The sequence below is a fragment of the Daldinia loculata genome, assembly GCF_022478755.1.
Source record: "Daldinia loculata strain CBS 113971 unplaced genomic scaffold F4817scaffold_69, whole genome shotgun sequence".
Classification (NCBI taxonomy): domain Eukaryota; kingdom Fungi; phylum Ascomycota; class Sordariomycetes; order Xylariales; family Hypoxylaceae; genus Daldinia; species Daldinia loculata.
In genome coordinates this window covers 58324-80826 of record NW_026054923.1, presented here as the reverse complement: position 1 = coordinate 80826, position 22503 = coordinate 58324, and the positions used below count along the sequence as shown (strand labels likewise).

General features: G+C 45.8%; 9 protein-coding genes and 1 non-coding gene across 10 annotated transcripts; 5 read left to right on the top strand and 5 right to left on the bottom strand.

Annotated features, from left to right (window-relative positions):
- Positions 1–194: 194 nt before the first annotated feature.
- F4817DRAFT_350249 (uncharacterized protein) lies at positions 195–1235 on the bottom strand. Its single transcript, XM_049304929.1, has one exon. The coding sequence runs from the start codon at positions 864–866 to the stop codon at positions 324–326; it is 543 nt and encodes a 180-aa protein (XP_049155031.1). The 5' UTR covers positions 867–1235; the 3' UTR covers positions 195–323.
- On the bottom strand, positions 1127–1927 carry F4817DRAFT_319920 (galactose-binding domain-like protein; the record flags this gene model as incomplete). The annotated part of the gene is made up of 2 exons (XM_049301119.1): positions 1127–1754; positions 1911–1927. The coding sequence occupies 2 exons, from the start codon at positions 1925–1927 to the stop codon at positions 1127–1129; spliced, it is 645 nt and encodes a 214-aa protein (XP_049155030.1).
- Positions 1928–2173: 246 nt separating this feature from the next.
- Positions 2174–2614, top strand: F4817DRAFT_368446 (1, 4-beta cellobiohydrolase; the record flags this gene model as incomplete). Its single annotated transcript, XM_049307238.1, has 1 exon — positions 2174–2614. The coding sequence occupies one exon, from the start codon at positions 2174–2176 to the stop codon at positions 2612–2614; it is 441 nt and encodes a 146-aa protein (XP_049155029.1).
- A 322-nt stretch (positions 2615–2936) lies between these two features.
- On the bottom strand, positions 2937–3854 carry F4817DRAFT_361607 (uncharacterized protein; the record flags this gene model as incomplete). The annotated part of the gene is made up of 1 exon (XM_049306431.1): positions 2937–3854. The coding sequence occupies one exon, from the start codon at positions 3852–3854 to the stop codon at positions 2937–2939; it is 918 nt and encodes a 305-aa protein (XP_049155028.1).
- Positions 3855–5289: 1435 nt separating this feature from the next.
- On the bottom strand, positions 5290–7024 carry F4817DRAFT_368443 (ankyrin; the record flags this gene model as incomplete). The annotated part of the gene is made up of 1 exon (XM_049307237.1): positions 5290–7024. One exon carries the CDS (start codon positions 7022–7024, stop codon positions 5474–5476), a length of 1551 nt encoding a protein of 516 aa, XP_049155027.1. The 3' UTR covers positions 5290–5473.
- A 2542-nt stretch (positions 7025–9566) lies between these two features.
- On the top strand, positions 9567–11710 carry F4817DRAFT_257779 (uncharacterized protein). Its single transcript, XM_049299238.1, has one exon. It carries the CDS (start codon positions 9687–9689, stop codon positions 11313–11315), a length of 1629 nt encoding a protein of 542 aa, XP_049155026.1. The 5' UTR covers positions 9567–9686; the 3' UTR covers positions 11316–11710.
- Positions 11460–12348, bottom strand: F4817DRAFT_319915 (RmlC-like cupin; the record flags this gene model as incomplete). The annotated part of the gene is made up of 4 exons (XM_049301118.1): positions 11460–11702; positions 11879–11913; positions 11970–12023; positions 12183–12348. 4 exons carry the CDS (start codon positions 12346–12348, stop codon positions 11460–11462), a joined length of 498 nt encoding a protein of 165 aa, XP_049155025.1.
- Positions 12349–16239: 3891 nt separating this feature from the next.
- F4817DRAFT_319914 (F-box domain-containing protein) lies at positions 16240–18125 on the top strand (the record flags this gene model as incomplete). Its single annotated transcript, XM_049301117.1, has 3 exons — positions 16240–16561; positions 16663–17946; positions 18001–18125. The coding sequence occupies 3 exons, from the start codon at positions 16240–16242 to the stop codon at positions 18123–18125; spliced, it is 1731 nt and encodes a 576-aa protein (XP_049155024.1).
- An 819-nt stretch (positions 18126–18944) lies between these two features.
- F4817DRAFT_257725 (DUF1769-domain-containing protein) lies at positions 18945–20597 on the top strand. The gene is made up of 2 exons (XM_049299237.1): positions 18945–20157; positions 20243–20597. Exons 1-2 carry the CDS (start codon positions 19331–19333, stop codon positions 20538–20540), a joined length of 1125 nt encoding a protein of 374 aa, XP_049155023.1. The 5' UTR covers positions 18945–19330; the 3' UTR covers positions 20541–20597.
- Positions 20598–20862: 265 nt separating this feature from the next.
- Positions 20863–20947, top strand: F4817DRAFT_t143. Its single transcript has one exon. It is a non-coding gene; the product is annotated as a tRNA-Gly (tRNA).
- The last annotated feature ends 1556 nt before the right edge of the window (positions 20948–22503 follow it).

The following is a 22503-nucleotide window of genomic DNA, read 5'->3' as shown; positions in this document are numbered from 1 at the left end:
CATCGCGGTAATTTATGTACTCCGCCCCCTATATTCTTAGTATACTTTGTTTAATGTATATCCCTAAGTCCTACAAGTGTTTATCTCAACACAATTCCAAATAAAATAGTCATCTTAAAAAGCAAATGGGGGGTTTGACATTATGTGAGCTGCGAGAGGACATCGTGTCTGTTAACTCCGAATTTATCACTGATGGATGCTTCATAAAGGGGTATTGTGTATTGTTATTGCTTGATCTAAAGTCTTGAGTGTTCTTTCGTGGATGATAGCTTAGGATTGAGCCAAACGCCTCTGGTTTGTATATATGATCAAATTTAAATAACTTAGTCAATTCCTCCCTCATCCTCCTCCAACGTCTTCCCTCCCGCAACCACCTTCTCAGCCGACTGCAGCACATACAACATCCTAGCCCAACTGTCCTTACTAGTATTATGCCACGCGTGATTCGTCCCGCGCTGCACGGCCACATCCCCTCTCTTCAACAGCCTAGTCTCACCCGAGTCCAGCACCAGCTCGACTTCGCCCTCCAACACGACGCCGAAGTCGCAAGACGGGGTGCGGTGCATCGGCGACGTGTAGTCGGGCGGAAAGTCCACCGTCCGACACGCGGTTCCCCCCGGGATACTGATGGCTGGCGTGTTGGCCAAGTAGTCTTGGTACGTCTTTATGTCTTTGCTGCCGGCCATTGACACGGGGAAGCCTTCTGTCGTGTACATGAGGCTGAATAACATGTCCCCGCCTAGGACCTGGCGGACGGGCGCCTGTTCTGGTACGGCGTCGCTGAATACTGCTTTCCCGGAGGCGTCATGTGTGGTGATGAAGCGCGAGTGCGCGCGAAGATTGTTAGGGGGGTATGTTGGCGACATAATGAAGGAGCTTAGAAACCCCTTTAGCAGACAATCTTATTTTTCTTAAGGTTGACAGCAGTAAAAGATGTCTCTTTTATATAGCAGTAGGTATACTAGTAGTTATCTCGAGTAGTTAAGAGATATTCAAAGGAGCTGTAAATATATAATTCCATTGGAATAGGGGCGACATCGGCATAATATACTAGCACATATAAACGCAGTTCTATATACCTATTCACTTCTATAGGGTACCTTGCATAGTATCTCATATCCCATACTCACAATGCGGGGATGAGGGGCAACAGGATCCAATTGTCGCACTCCGGACCAAAATGGATAGTGTTGAGCCCCTCCAATCGATCCCGCGGCCGATCCTCCTCGGAATTATGCTCGAACAACCCCGCCCCCTGCGTATCTCCCGACGAGACTTCTAGCACCAACCGATGGCCCTTACCAACGACCACGTTAGTCGGCCATACCTCCACGTCCACCGCATATACCACTCCGCTCTCCACGGGCAGCACGTCCGTCGAGCGATATTCCCGATGGGGGCGCCAAGCCCGGTGCCGAGGATGGCTGTCGGCTACTTTTCTGAGACTTACCCGTAGCCAGCCCTTGGTCACGGGGACCGGGTCGCCTACTGTGCCTGTGTAGAAGATTTCCTCCCCCTGTGCGTCTAAGTGTCGCAAGGTGACGAAGAGGTCGATTTCCGAGGGATTCGTGTTTGTCTCTGGTAGACTTGACGCTGACACGTTCAAGTGGACTACGACATGGCCTGTAAACTCGGTCTCTTCGGGAAAAGGCGCTGTTATGAATTGGACGGTCTGTGCGTCTTTTAGGCTTCCTGGCGCTCGGTATGAGATGGAGCTCTCGGTACGCGATGAAGATGAAAGAGCTGTGGCTTCGCTCAGCTGCTTAAACAGAGATCGGTCCCGGACCGATCGGGACCGAATGTTTATAATGCGTTCCGGTAATAATCCACGGACTTGATAATTAAGTGAATATCGCTAGTTGAGACATCTTTTACTCCAGATACCCCTATTACTTCCCGCGTGTGCTTACCACAGAGTGATTTTCATATTATAAAGGCATCAACTGTTGGGCTTGTAGTTGATAAGTAATTTCAAAATTAAAATTATTAAGAGGCGTGAAAAGGGATATCACAAAGATCTATAAGAAGAAAAACAAATAAAACATCATTAAGGTAGCTAGGTAATCATCCCAGAATACACTACACAGTTAATGTTGCTATATTTTCTTGTTACCGTTAAGAGCAAGACTCAATAGATGCCCACCGTGATCCAGATCTCGGGATGCTATTATTCATGCTACAGGGAACTAATCTAGCATCGCGGAGCGGCGCCGGCGACGATTCGCGGTACATAAGGCCGCAAAACGAGCAACATTTCGTGGGCATACTCTCCGACGCCCTGCAGAAGAACGGCCTTCCCGCAAGCGCGACACATGCGATCATGGACACTAGCCGAAGCGGTATTTTTGGGCTGAGATCTAGTTGGGACGACTGGTGTAATATCAACGGCGCCGGTTTCGCTATCAGGCCTACGTCGCAAACAAATAACGAAAGGCTTGACGCTTTCGTTTGGGTGAAACATCCCGGAGAGTCAGATGGCCCGAGTGATTCTGCTGAGTCCGAGTACGATGTATTCTGCGGGAAGGAAGACGCAGTGAAGCTTTCTCCAGGAGTAGGGCTATGGCACCAGGATTATTTTGAGATGCTGGTCCGCAACGCTGACCCTTCTCTATAATTACACAGCCAAGGGCCCAACTCCGAGGATTTGGAAAAAATGATTATTAGGTACGCTCTAATCAATATGTACCTAGTTTCTTAAGGCATATTCGCCTCTACGAAGTATGGGTTACGACAACGTCCTAGAGCTAAACTAAAGCAAAGAAGGGCTACTCTAGGTTGAAGGCCTAGGTACTTGGGACTTGGGCTGTTTATAAGAATAGTATATTGCATATCCTAAGCTAATATTGTCCTTGAGTGCAACATTAAAGACCATAGGAGCTCATAGTATCAGTACTTCTCGCCTACGTATAATATGGCGGAGTCAACATGATCTGATTTCACATGGTGAAAAGATACGGAGCGTTATTCTGTGATACCAATTTTCCAAGTCCCGAATGGCAGTTTGGGCTCTCCCAATATGCTAAAGTCTTGTGCCGTTCTCTTTCTTTTCCGACGCGGGTGTCTGGCTCTCCTAAGCGTCTGTCGCGGTTCTTGATTGCAAGCATCGTCTTATCCCACCGTTCTACCGTTTTAGAGTCGACGGTAGCTAGGCCATGGGGCCACATCTCTTGTTTGACAAAAGCGTCGTAGTATTCTTGAACTGCGAATGGTGCCAGGCGATGGCGTGAAAGAATATCCAGTGACTCATGAATGCGAAAGACGTCAGCTGGTTCGAGAATAAAAGGCTTGGCAGACCATGGCTTTCTCTCGGAGTTCACCCAGTATTTAGATACCTGCTCGAGTAGACAGATCACGTTGCTGTTGGTTGCAGGGCTGGCTCCTGTCCACATTTCCAGCGCTAGATCAGGTGTATCCGGCATCTTTCTCGCAATCAAGACATCTGCAATGCCTGGTGTCAAAGGCCCCAGTGGCTCTATATCTGCCCCCAGTCGATAGAGTACGGTTTTCTGGAGGACGTATCGTAAGATATCGACGTTTCCTTCCCAAATAGGGTGTGGGAGGAGTAGATTTAGTTCCCTTATAACTGTTGATCCACATCGAATGTTGACGCGTAGACCCCAAGTTGTCAAGTCCCATGGGCTACATCCGAAGAGATGTAGCATAAGTTTCCAGTGTGATTGCCAGCGATAGGGACTGGCCTCTTGTAGCGGACATTGACTTTGGTATGAGGTCAATACATCATCGACACCGTCTTGGACCCCTTGAGACGCCTCCCGAAGAAATTCTTCAAATGTCTCCGCAGATATTCCTTTCCTGTATCTTACTACTGGAAGCGAGTTGGCTTGGCTCGCCATGATTGTGCAAGACTTTCCTGTGCTGATATTCATGGTAGCTTGTCAGTAGATGCCCAATAATATATTTAGTTTTGATTATTGTAAGACTTACGTCTGCAGGCGGTTTGCGGGATCTTTGGGACGATCTTGTAGCTATTATGAAGGAAAGGAGATGCGGATTATTATCGCGATGCTGAAGAGCGCGAGTACGATGCGAGGGGAGGGAAAATTAGTAGTCACATTTGTATGGTAACCTTGGTGATGCAGGGCCCGATAAATGCGAAGGGTTGTTGCCAAGTCGAAAAGGTACAATGAACTTAGGCAACACCGTGCTGCGTTAGAACAGAGCAGGAAATAATTATTTTCGAGGTTTTAAATCTGGTTCTCGATTCATATTCGAATAGTACCAATCTCACAATCAAGAAAATACTCTACAGTGGTTTGTAAATAGGTACTTAAGTACAAACGATCTTGAAAGAGGAAAAGTCCAGATAAGGCTTACATTACTTCCGTGTCTATTGTTCAATGTGTTTACTACATCTCAATCGCTACATTTTAACCTATGTTTATTTTGGAACTCACGTAGATACTGTTACCGACAATGATACCAGTAGGGTCGATAAATTGACATCCATACCCTAATACCTATGTCTTATTATAGTCATAGACCATCTAAGAACTGATAATCCTGCTCTCCTAAAAGTAATCCTAAAGAAAGAGAGATTCGTAGCATAGATTCTGATGACCTGAGAAAGAAAATGACGATAATGGCTTTACTAGCATAATCATACATAACAAGCCTCTAATAAAATGAAGGGATATCCGAAGATGGAAGAAGATCCATAAAGATGGCCCGAATAATAACTCTACCATTATACTTTACTATTCCACCCATTTCTGTAGTTATAATACTCTTACAACCCTACGCCAGAAGTCTTACCTTAATAATTAGCATCACGAAAGCATAGCAGCAGTTAATACGACCACTACCTTACGATATAGTTTAAGGACCTAGTCAGAGGCGAATCATCAATTCTAGCTTCAAAGCGTAGTCAATTAGAGTGCCAAAAAGTATTTCGAGTTATCGCAACCGCAATGATACATAACTGCAACAAGAGCAAGCAAGTAATCGTGCCGTGTAGGCCATTAAGGAGTGCAAAAAGTTGCGAGGCAAACGCCTATTGCAAAGCCGAGCCAGTAGGTATCTATCAAAACATAAAACATGAGAAATTCGAGCTGACCCTCCAACATTACAGTCATGCCCTTATCGACGGCGATTTTTCAAACTTCCAACTTCCAACTTCCAACTTCCAACGTATTGCATGCCAAAGGCGAAACAAGAAGTGAACGGCAAACAAAGGCATTGATCCTCTGGGGATATAGTTGCCGATGTGATCCCCATCAACATTTGGGGTATTAGTGACTTGGGTATCAAACCCCCTCCCTCCTTCCTATCGTCCATTCAAATCTGATTTTCTCCCCTTTTTGTTCTCTTTTTCTCACCCTCCGTAGGTGAAATCCTGATTGATCTTCTGATGATCTCTATGTCCGCATCCTGGACTTCTGCCACTTTATGGCATTTGCTTCTTCACGCATCACAGCTAGAGCGCCACGGCACTAATTCAGAAAACTCCCCCCTGTTACCAGTAATCTCTCCACATGAGATCATGACTTTCTTCCAAGTCATTGTATATGAGCCAATCGGCATCATCCTCCTTGTATTGCTCATCTTCCAATTCTTCCGAATCAGCTCCGGATGCCTTCAACTCGGCCTTTAGGAGAATCTTTCGGGTTTCGACCCAAGTCCGGATCCTTCGTGCGTCAAGAAGGGCAAGCGGGGTATTGCCTTCATTGTCAACTAGAGTAGGGTCGGCGCCGTTCTCAAGTAGTGTCTTAATAGTATCTTGTAGATACGAATGACAAGCATTATAGTCGGCACAGGCTACGTGTAGCGGGGTACGGCCCTTGAAGTCCCGATGGTTGACATTCGCGCCGTGCTCTATGAATTCGGTGAGAAATATGTGACTACGAGGGAACATCACGTATTGGTAAATAGGGGTGCGGCCGTTTGCATCAGTAGCATTGATACAAGCTCCTGCCTGTAAGAGGTAATAGATCAGGTGGATATACTCCCGGCTGCGTTTGCATAGGAGATGCAGGGCGGTGGTCCTATCGCAGGAAATATTCGGGTTTCCGCCATGATCGATCAAGGCTTTGAAAAGCTGCAAAGCATTGACCACTACAACTTCTTCGTAGACGCGCTGAACATCGTGACGAAGCGCAATCTGTTTTGCAAACGGAGACTCCGGGTCGTAGGAAGCTAAAGATCGTGCCGCCTTAAAGATCGGAGTTTCAAGGGAGCTTGGATCTCGAAAGTTGGGGTCCGCTCCAAATCGAAGGAGTGCTTTGGCCTTACTAATACGAGTCTTGATCTGAGTTTCGTACAAAGCGTCCGGAGGCTCCGAGCGGTTTTGTCCGAAATAGGGCTGAAAGTCGATCACCTCCAATAGAGGAACACCATCTCCACACTGTCCAATTATTCCCGGTAGCAGAGGAGCTTGATTAATGTTGGCGCCATGCTTGATCAGAAGACTGACACAGTCTTCAAAGTCCTTACCGCTCTTAGTTAGGCGAACCACCCAATGGATAGGAAGCCAGAGCTTGCCAGAACCCATACCGTTGGAGGGGACGGCAGCATTCACGTTTGCACCTAATTTGAGTAGAGTAGTGAAAATATTGAAACTTCCAAATCGAATGGCTACCGTGAGAGGGGTGAGATGAATGCTGAAATCAGCGCCTCTATGTTTGGCGCAAACCTTCATTAGGTGTTTTGGGATGGAGTGTACGGATTTGATAGCATGGACCTTTCGGAAATGATAGTTGACAAGGCTGGAGTCATAGTTGATGATACGTCGTAGAAGTTTATGTTGGTTACTCATGCAAGCCCACCACAGCGCGTGTCGATCCTCTTTGCTATCCTGATCGTATAGAGCTACGTCCATGACGGTTGAGAGGCCGCGACAAGTCTGGGCCAGACAAACCTTAGTGGCTTGACTCATGTACTTCGAAATTTCGAGCATTATCTCCATCGGCATTGCTGTTAATAGTTCATTCGAGATACCCGTGTTGGTGATAATGAGATCCGTGTGAAGCCCGACCTGAGGCTCGGCCTGGGACTTTGCTCGACGCATGGTCGCGGTTGTGGATTTGATTTTCAACATTTGAATTGTTGCAAAATGATATCAACGGGTTTCCTAATTGAAAACGGGATGAAGTAACGGGGCTGTAAGGTGATCGAATGTAAATCAAAACCAACCAAAGGTGATAATGATGATCGTAAAGTATGTTGGATTGCGAGGATGGTAAGATGACGACAATGTGATGAAAGGGTATAAAGGCTCCGTAAAGCTTACAGAGATTGAAAAAGGTTGAAACCTTGTAATTGTATGTAATTTTGGGTTGAAAAGAAAGTTGTTTGTGGATGCAATTCCCACGAGAGTGTGAAGACCAGTGGATGGATAAACACAAGACGAGTGAGATGGTCTTGGGGTGAGAAAAGATGCATGAACTGAAACAGATATGCACAGAGAAGGTTGTCAGGTTGTCAGACTTCGGGTGTTAATGACTGTCGGCCTGTCTCCGTATTGCTCCGAGGTGACAGAGGAGGAAGTGACAAGGTGAAGATATCTTAGTAGAAGAATAAATTGTTAGAGGAAGGAAAGAACCATATTTATCTAAGCATCCCTCTGACAAAATCACTCCAGGTACTTAGTAACAAGTTGCAAGAGAATCAGTCATCAGGTATTGATTTAAAATCTTATTTTATGCGCAAAACACCATTGGGTAGGATCAACTGGACGACTAATCAGTGCTAAGTTCCTGCCAACATTAAATATAAGCGGACCCCTTGAGGTACATATGATTACTTGGCCTGCCTACACTGATCTAAAAGTATCTGGGATGATCTATTAAGAATCTAGGATCAATGATAGGGCATATGTAAACGGCGTGTCTCGAATCATTCATATAATGTATCGTGTTGTAACAAATGATCTTTAGCAATGGCTGGTCATATCATCACGGAGATTCTACACGGAATAGCAGTCTTCAATATGTAAACTAGATCTTCCAATATCATGCTCCCTTCCTTTATTACCTTTCTCGAACTGCTTCGTGTCTCGTATCAGTACTATGGTATGCTATTCATCATACCCCTGTGAGAACGCGAGGTGGGAAAACACGTTATTGTCAAGTATACGTAAAAAGCTTGGGTGTCATAAATTCCAGTATCCTACCAACCTAAGTTTAGTGAAGAATGAAGGGCTGTAAAGTGACGACTCTCGAACACTAGCATGCTAACTTGTTAGTGGTTGTGATGTAATAACTCTGGCAAGTCTCATCGAAATATATACGGAGATGCTGCCGGACGACTGAGATTAATTCTAAACATAACTAGGTTATTTTAGGAACATTTGTATTAAAAAGGCGAGAGGTGGCCTTTTATTCACTTTCCATGTGAATTTGATATTTGTCTTACCTTGAAAAAATGTGGTAGGGTACAGGACAGTCAAGGTAATAATTCTCGGAACCTCACAAAAACGAATATTATATCTAAAAGCTTTCAGAAGATTAACCGTCTGGGACAGATTTAAGGTGGTTCTCTTTAAAAGATGTTGTTAACTGCCAGAATCAATAAAATATGCCCAGTGATCCAAAATTATCGGCATTGACCAAGTACAAAGACAAGTAGTAACATCACGAGGAAAGCTTCATAAACCGATTAAGGCCATATCAACAACTGCAGGAATATTATTTCCAAAGTGAATTATTCTAAATCTACATATGCTAATATTCACAGTCTCTTCACTATGTCAGTCTACATATATGTAGACGTGGCCAACGTAGATTTTACATCAGCTAGTAATATCCAATATATTGAAGAAATACCCAACTAAAAAATGGAACCGTTCCAATGCCCTCAAGTGTAATTTTATCAATCATGCTATAAAAACCCTCCCATCAATGCAGAACGTTTTGAAGTTGAAGAAATTACAATCGGAGGGGAGTGTTTAGAATCCATACACATTATTCTTAACTTTAGGTAGATTTCCCTTGAACGCAAACAAATTCATGATTACCTCAGATCTCCATATCTAGTACCAATTGATAAAACATTCTGAATAGAATAAAACTTAAATCTTATGTTTTGGCTGGAATTCTTCTAAGTTATTTGATCCTAAGCTGGTGAGCTGGCCATCCACTTAAAAGGGGTTAGGGGCCCCCTTTCTGCTCTTTGAACCATTCGATGTACCTAGGTACCGAGTTACATTAGGTAATCGGAGTCACCAGCCATTAGTGCAGCCACAATCAAAAACCGTCAGCCACTCGTCTGCTTGCACATGTAACAACGTGTGCATCCTATTACGTACCCTACCTAGGTTAAACGTATATACCTAGGTACGAAATAGCAACGTCACTCGAGTTGCGTCGATTTCCTCAGCAAAAACAGGCTGCCAAGCCACAAAATGTTGAGCGGATAACCTTAATAACTACCCATCTCGAGGCCTTCCGTCTTTGGAAGCTATTGAGCGAGTTTCATCATTACTGGAGTTGATGCGAAAACGTTCTTGTTTACATAAATTACAATTCTGTTGGGTAAATATCGATTAACTACAGTATCGCCTACATCAGAAAGACCCAAGTTCTCATCTCGTTCACTACCTAACCTAATCTATCGAAATTTACTAAGAGCGAAGAGGGAGGAGACAAGAGGTGGTAGACAGACCGACACACACTACCTATCATAACTCATAACTGGCTCCCGTCTTGCCCAAAGCCGTAATCGCTGTCGTTATGATTGGCACGTCGATACCGGAGTACATCTTCATCCGTGTATGCATATTCATGCTGCAGTATACAACGCCGCTCTGCATAGCATGTCTAGCACTCTTGGCAGCGGCCCATAGCTGGTCCCTCTCAGCGGTGCTATCCCGCCCTCCAGGCATAGTGACACTCCTCTACTGCATAGTTGACGTGCTGTACGCTATTCTGATCTACATCCCGCACAATCAGCGGTTAAAGGACGAAGCAAAGCATCCACCTCAGCTTTCATGTGAAGAACGTCGTGCTCTGTTTCAGCGCTGCTTCACAAACATACCTGACGCCCGGCGCTATGTCCAGATGTGGTTCCTTGGCGCAGACGAGTCTGAGATACGGAGAGACAACGTACACGACTTTATTCTTTGGGCGTTTCTTGATAAGGGCCCAGGTCAGGAGTCCGACGAAGAAGCCAAAGAAATAGACGAGTACATAGAAATTGTAGAAGGACGCCTGGGACGCAGGTTAGAACCGGGAAGAGGGAAGGCTGAGGGTCTCCGATTGACTCTGGACGAAGTGGAAACCCGATATAGAAGTGTTGTGTGGTATTTTCTCGTGGCACTGGTCGACTTTATGTCGCATTGCCGATTAGCGCGTAACGGGTTCCATTATCACGCCCACTCGCCGTCTAAGACCCGCTCCCTCATCCCTCCGCGCTTACAAGACTCCTTCGCCCAAAGGTATTCCGAGGCAGAGGGATTCACTTACTGGCACCGTCCGCATACCGCTCCCGATAAACTTCCAGTCGTATTCTTGCATGGTATCGGTATCGGCCTTTACCCGTACGTGCCATTCTTCGCTCGACTGAACTCGCAATCAAAAGAACAGGATGGAGAGGGACAGATAGGTATTATCGCTATCGAGGTTCTCCCAGTGTCCTTCCGGCTCACGGGGGAGCCATTGGGCAAGGTCGAATTCCTGAAGCAGGTTGCTACGATTCTGGATGCGCACGGGTGGGACAGGTTCGTGTTAGCATCCCATTCGTATGGAACCGTCTTGGCAACCCACATGCTGCGCTCGGAAAACCTAAGCGACCGGATTGCTTCAGCAGTACTCATCGACCCCGTGACTATCTTGTTGCATCTACCAGATGTAGCATACAACTTTACTAGACGCAGGCCTAAAGGGGCCAACGAATGGCTGCTATGGTACTTTGCGAGTATGGATCCTGGGGTGGCGCACTGCCTTGGACGGCATTTCTTTTGGAAAGATAATATTATTTGGAAGGAAGAGCTATTGGGAGTGGCGAGACGACCACCTACAGAAGTAGGTGGTGTGGGTGATCAGGGGGGCCGGGCTACTGCAAGACCGCGGCGAAAGGTAGCGGTGTGTCTTGCAGAGCGAGATTTGATTGTCAACACTTCAGTGGTGGCCCAATATTTGAGCGCTGATGGTGATGGATGGGTCACCCCCAACCCTGCAGATAAAGGAGATGCTAGGCTTGAGGAGCGGTTTATAGAACGAGATGGATTGGGGGATAGCCTTCTCACACACGACGGGATCGAGCTGCTCTGGTTTCCGGGATTAGACCATGCTCAAGTGTTTGAATCGGAGCAGACTCAGGATCGACTTTGCAGAGTAATACGTCGTCATTGTAAAGAATAGATGTCCACCCTGGAAATTGCCACTAATTATCTAGTTAATAAGTAATAGGGTTAAAGATTCAAGCGCTACCAGACTCCTGGTATTTCAGACCTACACGTACAAACTTGTTGAATTGGCTGTATGTGAATGCTATTGATAGTAGCTTCAATCGATTGAATCAGCCTTTGCCTCGCCGCCTCCCCAACCTGTCAAGTAGACCACCACGGGTTCCGGGCCACTCCGGATAAGGATCCACACAACATTCTCATCAGTCTCGTTGATTTCTTGGTGTTCAGTCCAGGGAGGGATGAAAGCAAAATCGCCTGGCGAGAGCTCATGTCTCTTGGGTTCTTCGTCGGCACCAGAGCTAGTCACCAATCTATCATTTGTCAGTTTTTCCTGCAGACCCTAGAAATTTCAATTTATTGGAGATGGAAAGCCGAAGAGTGGTACAAGAGTAATTAAGGCGTAATTACGTACTGCGAACAAGTTAGCCTAGATGATTTACGTGGAGTAATAATTAATGATAGATAGTAGAGAAAGAAGGTTGTATATCCTCATATTAAAATTCTTTTAATACATACCATTCCCTTGCCTGAGGCGGCGTAGATGATAGTCTCTATGTGAATATTAGATAGAGTACTTTGACGCGTTTGCGATCGAGCCAAGACTGACCTTGCTCGCCATGGTGATGTACTGCCGAGGAACACCGGGGCTTGGCTATCAGGACTATGGACGATGTTACTATAAATCTGACATAGGGTCGGAACGACTACATGATTGGGGATCGGGCAAAGGTTGATTATTGTCTATAATGGCATCCTACAGGACGCACAGTATATGTACAAAAGGGAAGTAGTTGGACAGGTAGATAAATAGGTAGCTTACCGGTAGCACACATTCTATCACTCTTGCCGATCACGGCTCCCTGGCGAATCATGGGCGCATCCTTCCCGCCTCTTTGAGCCTCAAGATCAGAAGCTTTTGTGATTTGTACCTCGGAAGGTAGTATCATGGGAAGCAGGTCGGGAAGAAGAGAAAAGAATCCAGACATGACTCCTATAATAGTTGGGATGACGCACATACGGAGTAGTATTATTGAAGATGAGTATACAGGATGAAAACGGACTTAAAGGGACAATGGATTGATGATGGAAGATAGCTGAGGGGTAAGGCTTCAATAAATTTTAACAGCTTGCTAAATCAGGATTGCAAGTACATGTAGATATACGATATAAGGCTAGCGAGGCTAATAAATAGGGTTGATGAAGTTTGAATATAGCTTTTATCTTGCTCACGTTATGTGATGTAGAGGTGATTATAGTAGGTAACTTTATAGTCTAATAAGTTAACATTGATGAAACTACCTGACGTCTGCCCGCTACATTCAGGTTAGGTACGAAAATACGTATGCAGTATGGTCCGTGCACATTGCCCTAAAACAGTGGACCACGTAGACTCCACCTTCTAGGATACACGAGCTGCTATGTTAAGTACATATGTAGGTACCTAATTGATGACAGATGAAATGAGCGATTGGCATTTCGTACATGTATATAGGTGGTAATTAAACGAATTAAACTTATAAACTAGACTATTACGCTGACTTTCTTATAAGTTCGGACACTTGTGCCAAAATATAGCTTGTATATAACTGAGGAAGGTACTAAGTCTAACCTGCTTCATGCTTATGCTTATTGGTCAAGGCTCTCTACATCATCCTCTAAAACTCAAGAACGTATAAGATACGGCATGATTACTTATTCGCACATATGATGGGTAATGACGAATATTCATCTCATCTTCTAGTGAGTAACTGCAAAGGAGTAACTATCGGCTCATCAAGGGCTAGGGTCGTACCCTTAACACACCTTCCCTTGCTGCCAAAAGGTATCCTCGTGTTCATAATAGCATTAATAGAAGACCTCTTCTCTAGGCTAGGCTATAGATATTACTATAAAAAGCTCTTTCGTATTGTCTCAAAAAAAAAAGGGCTCATGAGGCAAGGGCTTAAATTGAGCAGCCTTGTATAGAATAAAAAGAGCCTAGTCGCGTAGCAAAAGAGAACATAAGGTTAGAGATCATGAATTCACCTGATTAAACATGGTGACCCCAAACCGGACATACTGGAATGAACTAGTTTTCGCCCTTGAATATATCATATATCTAGCCTCGGGTCTTTGGACTAGACATGATTCGTCGGGAAAGAGGAAGAGTCCCTCGGGTCTCGGCAGCCACAATCACAAGGGTGCTTAGGCATAAGATCGATGCCAAAAATAGGGGGCCGTCGCTTAGGGGCGACAAGGTGTTCCGTGGCCTCGGGCTTCATGGGCCTAGTCAAATCCAGGGGGGGGGCCTGAAGAGAAAGCCTACAATGCTAGGCAAACAGCTTGATGCTGCAACTAAATAGTACTTTACGCTTGGCATGCTCAGGATGACAGGTCCGCCGAGCAGTGGAGGACAGCGGAGAGGCGGGACGATCTTGGTATGCTGGATTCGCACGGACTACATATGGTTTCAACACAGTCCCTAGCCATACTAGTAATCAAGTAGACTCGAAGAGGAAGCTCAAAAGTCGGGACGGCCACGACAGAAATAGCAGCGGCTCTCCAAATCTAGTACTCCAATACTAGACGACTGCCGATGGCATCACGGGAACAGATTTCCGTAGGCGAAGTGAAATTCCGATTTTCGCTGGTGTCGCTGATAACAGGTTGAGTCGCATTTGCATCCATACCCTGACAAGATGGGCAGGGGACCTAGGGCTCCGACGTTTGCGCAGATGACCAAGAGTCTTGTCGCCAAATGCCAAGGGCGGTTTTCAGCGTGCCAAGCAAGCCTGGCGAGTAAACTTTGCAAACCTGACCTGCATGCGGGCGAAATCATGCTTCACAAACTTCGCCCAAAGGGTTTCTAGCATCGGCGATGATGTCCTAACATTGGTAACATCATAACACACATGCCAAGAAACCGCTCCGATTGCAGGTGGTCTATGCGGTATACGCATCTATAAAAAGCCTAGCGATAATCCATAATAGATCTTGGGGTTAGACATAGTAAATCTGTAGCCAAGAGTGCTCTGGTCTGGACCTGCATGGTAATATCAAGAAATATAGACGGGTAAATGCCTGCGTGGAAAAGAATCCTTACCCATAGCATCAGTCGATAACTAGAAGGGAAGGCGGTTTGCCATCGGAAGTACATCTTATAACCTTGCAAGGTATGGCGACTCGTGTGATTGGCCTATCATACCAGTAGAGCATATGAAGGGCGACTCTTTCGGCTCTTCTTTTGCAGAGCAGCACGTAGATCTCGAGTCGGGTGAATAATGATAACCAACAGGTACTACTAACATAGAAGGGCAGTATCGCAGTTGTAGTTTTCGAGTTCTTTTAGTTGATGGCTCCGATATGTATCGTAGCATCGTCAGGTGTAGCGTACCAAATTGGATCTGTGATCCGATAATGGCCGGTCGATAATGGCTGGTTTTCCTTTCACGGCCCCAGGCTTTTTTCCCACGAGAGGAATGAGCAGCCGTTCCAATAGGATCGAGAGCATAGTGAGATCGGGGATCCTGCAAGGTTAGATTCACGTAACGCGAGATGTATTGGTGGGTAAGTTTTCGGTAGACAATGCATGGGGGATAAAACTATTGTCCTAATAACTTAGGGGACTAGCCACATCTTGAAGTTACAACCGAGCGAAAAGGATGGTATGGCGTGTGATAGGGATCTTCAACCGTGAGATACGCCATACATAGAATCGTTTTGTCACGGATATCCGGACCAAGAAACTCTTGGGCGGTAATCTGCTTAACACGTAAGGTATGCCGCGATGCCGCGATGCGGAATATGGCTCTTTCGGGACTAGTTGATCTGGCAGTGGTATTGGCAGTGATGTCGAAGACGGTGAGGAAGATCAGAAGACGATTTTGATGGATCTAGGTACCTAAGGTAAGGAACAAAATCGAAAGATGCGCTAAGGTTAGGCACCTAATATACCTTCCTCGTATGAAGGAAAACGTGCATGAGAATAGCAGGTACGAGCTTGAGGTTTTAGTCAGTAATAAATGCCAAACAGTGATGGGGCCAAAAATATAGCATTAAGAGGTGCGGCTATAGCGCCCATATTCCCTGTAATGACAACGATTAGGGGAATAGTTGTGGGACTACATAAGGTACTGTGTGGTATGGGCAGTATGGGTGGAACCTTCCCGGTCCCAATCCGGTGGGTCAGCGCGATTAGAGGTAGCAAGTTGGCAGGTTCAAACTGGCAAGGTCATAATCGAATCGAAACAACATGGCAGTCGACTAATCGTCTACGTTACCTTATTTATCCCCCAATAGACCGATCCCGTTCCGATTCCTTCAATCAATTCTGAACAACTCCTGGAGAAACTTGGATATATAGACAGCGCAGAACCGGTATTGATAAGCCATTGGAATCCCTCTTTCGATCTTTTCCACCCTCCACATAACATCTTGGTGCCTTGCTAGCCAAGCCTATCAATTAATTCGATGATTCTATCAATTCCAAACTTTACTTTTAACCGCCGCCGTGGAACCACGTCCACTTCACATGTTAACAGATGAGCTGTCGCATCTACGTCGGGCTTAAATCTGCAAATAATTGATCTACCGTCATTATGATAACGAGATACCTCCCTCCTTATTCTTAATCTTCAGACAGCGTCCCTATGCTCGTCACCTTAGCGCGACTAGGAGCCACCATTGCCGATATCAAGAGGGGAAAAGATTGTAGGAAAATTGGCGTGCTTTAAATCATTCACGATCCGGATCTCGTTAAATCTTCTCTCTCCACGACCGACTCTGGGTTTTCAACCCCTCAGCTCTCCACTACTTGGCGATCATCCTTGTCAATTGGATCCTTCGAACCCCCGACTTGTCAACCTGTACGCTTGGGTTCCGCAGCGGGAGTCGTCAAAATGTCCGACGAAGGCCGCGAGCGTATCTGGCACCCAAGGCCCACGACCACTTCGTCGGATGAGGCTAGCTCCAGCAACGCCACGGCACCGGACAACGCGCCGTCAGGGTCAACCTCGACTTACACAGTGAATATACACAATCCCGCTGTCACGTACGGAGGATTAAACCCCGAAATTGAAGAGCATGTCCTCGTTGTCAAGTCTGTTCCCGATGATGATTTGCGGTACGGTACTACGGATCGCCGCAAGCTGCTCGGTCCCGACTTAGACGAGGACCTTGATGTTCCTATACAGCGACGTAGTACAAGCGTGGCAAGCCGAGGTTCGTGAATCCACGCCGCCGTTCCATGAGCGGCGTTCACGCTCTTTTCGTTAGCATGGGACCTCGGATTCAAAGACCCCTTAGCTAACAATTACCGACAGACCTAAGCCCAGCCCTTTCGTCTTCGAGCGGCGATTCCGATATAAGCCCTATCCTCAATCTTCCCTCTGAATTAATCGATGCGATATTTTCCTGGCTTGCTCCTCTAGAGCTAGCCACCGTCTCCCTCGTCTGCCATGCACTTCGAAACCATGCAAACTCCGATACACAGTGGAGGCGACACGTATTATCAAACCTTCCAGGAAATCATGTCACTTCCCCGTATCCATGTCAAAGCTGGCGCGAGCTCTACATATCCCACGACCCGTACTGGTTTTTGACGAAACACAAGCTATGGTTTTGCGATCATGAGTTGACCGGCCAAGTAATCATCATCCGTTACGACGAGCGGCGAGGCTGCATTGAAGGCTATCAGATGCTCGCTACGCGTAATAGAGATGGTAGCGAGCCATGGGGTGCCGACCAGGCAGTCCACATCCACTATTTCGAACCTACTGTAAAGTTGCATCTCGACAAGCCCGTATTGCAACTGGATGTAGATAGCTTCGAGAACATAGTTCGTGGAAAGTCTCCATCTCTATCCTTCCGACATTTTTTCTCTGAGCAGCCAATGCGTATTAATAGCGGGACGGACCCTCGATTTAGCAACTTTCTTCTAGCAAAGCCTCTTACCAAGTCCGCCCTAGTTGGCCGCATGATAAACGAATTTCCTTACGGTTATGTCTGGCCCCCGCCCGCAATTCCAGCACGCCATCGTGTGACGGGCCAACCGACCGGTGTGCATCCGCTTGCGACATCCCTGAGTTATACAAGGTCGACGTCAGCAATGTGGCAGCCGCGCAACCGCTCAGAAGCGTCCGATCAAACGTTCCGTATTAGGCGATGGATGGAGATGGGGCCGCCAACTCTCGGTGTGCATGCTGCCGAAGAGTTAGTAACTTACTCAACTCTTGACCCCGCCCTATATACTTCAACGGCTGAGAAACCCTGGAGAGGGATATGGGTTGGCGATTTTAGCGGGCACGGTTGCGAGTTTCTATTGATCAACCAGCCTGATGATGAGAGTGAGGAGGAACCTTTCGAGCGGCTTCAGGACGAAACAGAGTCGGAGTTTGAACAACGTTTTCTTCACGAACGTGTCTATCGCGGCCGGCTAGAAGCGGTCAAGCTAACAGGCGACGTTAATGTACCGAGAGGCGAGTATACTTTTGTTGCTGATGATCTAAGCGACAATGGATTGTTAGGCACGGCTAAAGAGCCGCCGTTCGAAGGCGCCCGAGTCGTGAAAAGCCGAGGCCACATTGCTCATATGGGATTTTCTAACGGTGAGATACTTAATACTTGTATTATTTCCATCATTTCCACTAAACTATCTATAGATCGATATATTGAGTCACAGCTTCTTTTACTCTCATATAATCGCCTGGCGCAGTATTGGGTTGGCTTCGGCCACATTAGCTTCTTCGAAAGAGTCGATATCGATCAATTTCTCGTGCCCAAATAGTATCGCCATTACCATAAACGTATATATTATTTTCTCAAGTACATACTATCTTAGGATCGAAGCCTGTGTTTTCCCCCGACGAACGTTGCTCCTTCAATAGAGACTACCATTGTGATGAAATCTACGGAACCCTAGTGTACCTGTTTATTCCCAAGTTTAGAAGACGTTATACGTCAAAGTACAAAGGCTAGATTAATACGTGTACTTAGTAGCACTTGACCAGCTGAATATTCAACATACTCATACTTCCTAGATGACGTCTCAAGCGTAATAAAATGAATATCGTATCATTGATAAATATAAGAGGTACATAAGGTATGGATTTATATCTAAACCCGATGTTTTAGGTTACTTTTTTGATAGACTTCACGTATTGTACTTCGTAGCTCCATTAAATAAGATTTGGTTCGTGCTTTAGACCCCGGTTTACCTTAGCGACGTCATCCACCACCATGCAAATTCCAGATCCAACAAATCAACTCTCCTATATTTTATTAGTACTGCCACAATTTTTCCAATCAATCAGATCCTTAGAATCGCCCTGCAGTTGGTGACATTTTCTTTTGTCATTCTATCGCATAAAATCTGCAAAAAGTGCAAATAGTATAGAAATGTCGCGCAAAACAAGCTCTATTAAACGATACCAATTATTCAATCTTTTATATAATAGTATAATAGGTCAATTGATTTTACAAAAAATTCATCGGACGTGCGCTAAGGTGTGGCTAGCCAATCAGAGGCTAAACTCATCTGTGGCAAGGAGTTTTGCTCCGTCTCGCGCTTGCGCGGACGGGTAACGCAGCTAGTATCAAACATTACATTACGAATTCAGCAACGTTCTAGTTTTCCAACTTCCATTGTTAACTTTCTAGCCCCTTTGTATTTGATTTATTCTAGACTTCCTCGATTTCTGTGTGCTTTTTCTTGTTAATCAAGAACCAACCACCATCCTAATCCTTCCCTTTAACCCCCCCGATTTAATCCTCTTTGGTATTCGCCATATGCCGTAAAGAAGAAGTCGGAGCCGTACGATCGCCGGTCGAAGTTTAGGATTGGGTGTTTTCTCTCTATATATACTAGAATTATCTTGTATTTCTAGGCTTACTAAACCCCATTACGTGAATACTAGCCGCGGGGCAACTGTATGAGACTGAGCTGTGGTGGTCTCTAGACTATATTAGACCAGAACACAGCCGTTTCGCGGCATGGCAGATAAATACGTTATTCGAGTAACTGCTGGGTCAGATTACGACTTGGATCAACATGTCGTAGTGCCAGTTAACACGCACGAGCCAGTTAAAATTAGTAGCGAGCTAATCGACATCGACCTCAACGTTCGCGTGCAAAATTATCGGGGTCTGCCAAGGAATTCGCCTACTACGTCCCCTTATTTCTCTCACGAACCACATGCTTCCAGCAAGGATCAGTACAGCATAGCGATTCGCTTTACCCCCAAGAGGCCAACAAGTGCTCCCAACTCAAAAACTACTTCTACCGACCCGTCCAGGTCATCGTCTCCGGAAACTAGCGGGGAAGATACCAGCGAAGAATCGACAAATGGTATATCTGGGGAAGATCTCCAGTTCGGCAATGACTTTGAATATCCAATCCGTGACCGCCTCCCACCCGGCTTTAGCTATGCTATGAACATCGTAAAATGGTGGATCGATCCCGGCCTTGAGGGCGATGCGTACGCTGATCAGCCATATCTCTACGGACCAGCCCTCTCATCGTTTAACTCCGTTCATATTGGTACAGGAGAAGTCAATCCCGAAAAGGGCGGATTATGGTTTGAGGAAGGTGGCGACGAAGATGGGCTGAAAGAGCGAGAGGCCATCGGCGCTCCAGCAATAGCGAAAGACCGCATGAAGTGGGCTTTGAAGCCAGCAAATAAGAGCAAATGGCTATTCCAGTACGATAAAACGTACTGCCTGGACTTTTTCAACCCGTATTTGGACTTTAGCGAGTTCAGCCTGCGCTTACCGGGCTTCACGCTACCAATCATGAAGTATTGGGACGGCCAGAGCTTACGGTAAGAAAACCCCCAACTTACTGACATATCCCACTTTGCTTTGTTAGAATCGTCCTTTCTCATTGCGTCGTTTTACGGTATCTAGGTCCAAGCCGAAACGCTCACACACCCTTAGATACACGCTACGAAACCGGTCGACTAACGACACCTACCTGGTCGTTGTGTTTACGCTCTACCGTAAGGAAGACGTCAACGAGGATGGGTCTCTAAAGCCGGCTGCGCTGGAAGCCGCCAAGCAGGACAAGGAGGCGGTGAACGTGGAAGTGGAAGCTGAGGATGTGAGCAAGGACGAAGACTACCAAGAGGCTCGCAGGAAATTCGAGAAGCTTGATGTCAGCGACGAGGGTAGTGATTCACAGACTGGGGGTGATGGGGTAGATTAAACGACTCTAGTTTTTACCTATTAGATACCTAGATTAATTATTATAGACTCCTCTTCTAAGAGTACTATGTAAACACTTCAAAACCCACGACACACACCGAACTCTCAGTTCTGCTAGATCATAAAACCTAACCCAGCAAGCTCATCTCCACCCACTTACCCTAGCCCCATCGTCAAACCCACCTGCTCCCGAGTTGCGCTAGTCTCAACCACTTTTTTTTCCCCTTCTTCTAAGCGCGAAGGAATCCTCAACTATGATTGGCTGTCTGTGTTTACACGATAATATACCGCAATGAGGGCCAGAGCAAACATGCAATCTTGAAGCAATCTTAGTGTAATGGCTATCATTCAAGCCTTCCATTATTCGGTAGTTAGCTTGAGACCCGGGTTCGATTCCCGGAGGTTGCAACAATTACTTGTGCGATCCTGTTGACTGAGGGTTAGAGCGCTTTTTTTAGTCCATGTTTTTTTTCTTATTTCTTATGTGTCGGTTTACCTACGTGGAAGTATTATCCTACGTAGTTCTGGAATTTCCGTGGAGGGTGATTATCACTTGGGTAAAAATATATCTAGAGCGTTGGAAGTTCTGATGTTAGTGTAACTACTGTTATCCAGCTATGAGACCGCGTACGGTGGAATGGGGCAGATATTGTGTAGAAATAGAACACATGGTACGCTACAACTAACTCTAGGAAGCATCAACGAAACACAACTTAATCGAAGGATACTTATCCTGGATCTATGTCTACATCGGCAAAACAATATTTTCCCCTGTATCTTCAAGCAATTATTGAAAAGTATTGCGGCTTAGGCGGGGCTCCTCATCATTATTGAGGAACGGTAGTTGTGAAATAATTTGTCTTCTTATAATTATACTTGTTAAGTAGGTGATGTTTGTGATCCTAACAAACTGTAATCTAAGCGATGATTTTAGGCTCCTGATGAATTCGTTTACATCCAGTGGGCATGCTATGATTATCTACCTGAATATCTGTATATCCTTTCCCACTCAGTCGTCCAATGTGTTAGGATTCTAGATGAGACATCTAGAACAAAGGACACTGTCAGTATGTATAGATGTAGGCTCCCGTAGCAGGAGCTTCAAGTTCCCCGCGAGACAACGAAGTTGTTTCCTTGCTTCTTGCTCCACCTCGCGACACGATGTGTATTTATGACGCATGAGTTTAGGTATTTGAACCGCCGCGCCGCCCGACGGAGCATAGGACTCAAGGTCCTGGTTTACTCGTCTCTTTCTTCGTCACCTTTTTGTCGTCTCTGTAACTGCGTGTTCAATGCAGTAGGCAACCGTCTGAAGTTGTTTCATAATAGGGGTAACTGTAATCCCAAATTCCTGCGTACGTCTTGTCTTGGGTTTCTTGAGGTATGGTTTCCCGTTCAAGGCGGAGAAGACGACGCGGAAGATGTTTAATTAATATGGTTTATGTAGTTTAGGGTTGTAATTAGGTTGGCCACTGGATGAGAAGATTAGCTACCTAAAGACCTGTATTAAAGGATGAGGTACGAACCTGAAGATACTATAATTGATGTGCAGAATTCCCCCCATGGGTGGTCCGGGTTGAGGGGGCGCATTTAAAACAGCCTAGTATATTGTATTGAAGGTCGATGTGATAATATAATAGTATTGGTTAGACGTTGTAGTATAAGGACTTAGTTAAGATAGTCGGTTGCGAAGGACATCTGTGATAGCTATTAGCCTTGCCTCTTCATAGATGATAAGACAAAATGGTAAGTGAATTAACTTACTACTTGTCTCCGATAGATATTATCAGTGACCAACGGCAGGTTAACGTAGGTAAATCCCTTATCGGCCTTAGTAGGAGGACATTCCGCCGCGTATTAGTATAAGTCGTGAAGGAGCGCTCCCGGAGTAGGGATCACGGCGTCTTCCTGTTCAAGGTATGAAATAGGTAAGCCGCGAAGGTCATCGTGGACTTCTTCCACAT